Source organism: Glycine soja, chromosome 8 (genome assembly GCF_004193775.1).
Source record: "Glycine soja cultivar W05 chromosome 8, ASM419377v2, whole genome shotgun sequence".
Classification (NCBI taxonomy): Eukaryota; Viridiplantae; Streptophyta; class Magnoliopsida; order Fabales; family Fabaceae; genus Glycine; species Glycine soja.
This window is the reverse complement of record NC_041009.1, coordinates 42,609,441-42,612,645: the sequence shown is the minus strand read 5'-3', so window position 1 is coordinate 42,612,645 and position 3,205 is coordinate 42,609,441. Positions and strand designations below refer to the sequence as shown.

General features: G+C 22.5%; 1 protein-coding gene across 1 annotated transcript; it reads right to left on the bottom strand.

Annotated features, from left to right (window-relative positions):
• Nucleotides 1-2,184: 2,184 nt before the first annotated feature.
• LOC114424201 (non-specific lipid-transfer protein AP10-like) lies at nucleotides 2,185-2,547 on the bottom strand. Its single transcript, XM_028391052.1, has one exon. The coding sequence runs from the start codon at nucleotides 2,545-2,547 to the stop codon at nucleotides 2,185-2,187; it is 363 nt and encodes a 120-aa protein (XP_028246853.1).
• Between the last annotated feature and the right edge of the window lie 658 nt (nucleotides 2,548-3,205).

The following is a 3,205-nucleotide window of genomic DNA, read 5'->3' as shown; positions in this document are numbered from 1 at the left end:
CACACATTGGCAAAGTAATGGCTCATACGTATGACCATAAGCCATAAGCCATAACAAGCATGACAAGAGCCAAAACTTTCTTCTCTCCCATATTACCTTGAATAATATGAATGCTACTTTGTTTTAGTATTATGAAGTTGTGAATTGTGATCAACCATCAGTAGCATAGCATTACTTATATAGACCTAATATTATGCTTAGAATAATTTTAAATTTATTTTTACAATATTTTTTCCATTTCCTTTGGATGTTAACATAATACTGGTTTAGTCAAATACTCAAATGTTTAAATAAATTAATTTCAAATACTAATTTAGTCTAATATTAATTTAAATATAATTTTAGTCAAACATTAATTTAGTTATTAATTTAAATTTCAATTTAGTCAAATGTTAGTTCCAAAAATATTAATTCAAATACATGATAACTTAAATATCTATTACAATTTCTACCTTTGGTCCTATTTATAAGAAACAAGTTATATTGTAACTTGTTGATTATAAATGAGACCGTAAATTTGCATCAATTATTTAAATTTAGTCAAATAATTTAAAAAATTCTTTATTCTAGTTATTATTTTTCATAAAAACATATTTTAAAGTAAGGAAATAATATATATATATATATATATAATAAGTTAATTATAAAATTACTTATATAATAATTAAATTAACCATTAAAATCGTGGATATACTATACAATTTATTGAATATTATCTAAAGAATAAATTGTTTCGTATAAAATGAAGAAAACAATGAGATTGACAATTTTAATTAATTTATAATTCTTTCATGTGTTACTGAAAATTTTTAAAAATATGAAATTTAAAATGAAATATTTTTATAAAAAAATTCATTTGAGAGAAATATGTCATACTGAATTTAAAGAAAAATTTATATAACATATTTTACTATTTAATTAAGAATTTTTTTTACTAATGTCTAACTTTTAACTTTTTGTACTTACTTTCCTTTTATCTTTAATATACTTATCAATTTTTTTTATTATCCTTTTAAATAAATTATGATATTTTATTTTACATTTTGAACTATTTTAATAACTAGTTTTAATAACTAGTTTTACTGAATATTTATAATTTAATTTTTTAATTTTCAACTATCACCTTTTAGCTCTATTTTTGTCAAATATAGCCTGATTAGATAGTCTAACTTACTTGGTGAAATAAAGTATATAAATTATTATAAACCTCCTATATATTCTTGTCTTTTGGCTTACGGATTAAAAAAAAATATGTCTTGAAACCCTTGAAGTGTCATTCATACACTATAACATATGTTTGGTAAGATGTTTGAGGAACTTATAAGCTCATTTCCTCAAAATAATATTTGGTACACAAGCTTATTTTGATAACATGAAAAATAAGATAGCTTATAAATTATTATAATTTTTTTCAACTTATTCTTATTATTTTATTTAAAATTTCATTTATCATTTTATTTAATTTAAAAACCTTCTTATCCTTTTTGTTCATTGTTTAGAAAAACTTTCATATATAATTTTACATTCTTACGGCGCCCATAACACACAACAATCGACACATCAATTGATATCACTACATCATTCCTAATGGTTCAAAGTTTTTTGAAACCATATACCTTTACCATTATTTGTTGAATTGTTCAATGTTTATCCTAAAATTATATTACCTTATTTAGTTCCTTGCATAATTTTTTTATGGATTGAATCAGGGAAAGTAAAAGTTACCCTCTTTGTTAACTTACCCTATGCAAAATTTTATAATACAAAATTTTAAAAATTATTATCCTATTTTTAAGATGATTAATAATTAGAAATAAAATTTAAATATATTAGAAATATTAAATATATCATTTTACGTCACTTGACATTTAATTAAATTAGCTAGTATCCAACTTTTTATCTTTTGACTTATAACTAAGAAAAAATATTAAAAGATAACTGAAATAATTTGTCGAATATAATAATAATATACCAGCTAGTTTATAAACTTTTAGTTAGCATATATGTGTCTAGACAAGAATGATAAACAAATTAACATTGATATAACAAGGGATCTAGTTTCTAAATAACGATGTTGAATAAAATAACATTAGTCAATTAACCATGGTAATATGCTTTCACTAATCTAATAAACCAATACATAAAGCAATAATTTTTATTTTTGTTTGGATGGGAGGAGGGACATTAAGGCCCGGGACCCAATACACATAAGGGCATAGAAAACGAAAGTTTAATCCCACAGGCATCAGGAAGGCTGATAAGTTTTGTTTCTTTAAAGTTCAAAAATGGTACAGCAGCCCTCAGACAATTACACAGATCTCTTATACCTTGACCGGAAGCCATGGCTCTCTGAAATACAGAAGCTGCTGACTTACAACAATCAGAAGTTGGATTGGGTTGGATATTCCCGCAATAAGGGCCACAAAAGGTGAGTAATCCTTCATTTCCATTGCATGTTGGAGGGAGTTGTGAGGCAGTGAATGTTGTTGCTGCCAAACCATAAGCCATAACAAACACGATAAGAATCAAAACTTTCTTCTCTCCCATCTTATGTTTAATTTTCGGTGTGATGGTAAACACTCATAGCATAGCATTACTTATATAGACCCAGTTGGTATTAAGTTTTAGAATAATTCTAAATCCTTTTGTAATATCTTTTAATTTTCTTCGTATATGGTAAATATTAAATATATCTTTTTTATTATATTGATAAAAATTAATTATTTAAAATGTGTAATATTAAATGAAATGTAATATTACAAAATCCAAACCATTAATATATAATGAGTCTATGATTTATAATATCTTAATCTAAATATATATATATATATATATATATATATATATATATGTATATATATATATATATATAGTTATTTTAACATATTTTGTGATAAGAAATCAATTAAATTATTTGACTTTATTTATTGCTTGTTTGATTCATTTGACTTTCTATTTTTTTTACAGTGATTTTTTTTTTTGCAATCCAATGGATTGAACATTATTTATTTATGATAATTATTAATAATTTTGTTTACAATTTTTCCAATCATAAACAGTGAAATATATAATATATTTAAAAGTAAATAATTAATAACTTCATTTATTAATATTTTTTTAAGATAATCACTGATTTATTCATATTCAATTTTTTAGACGATGATTCATATTCAAATTTTAGTATGAATATATATATATATATATA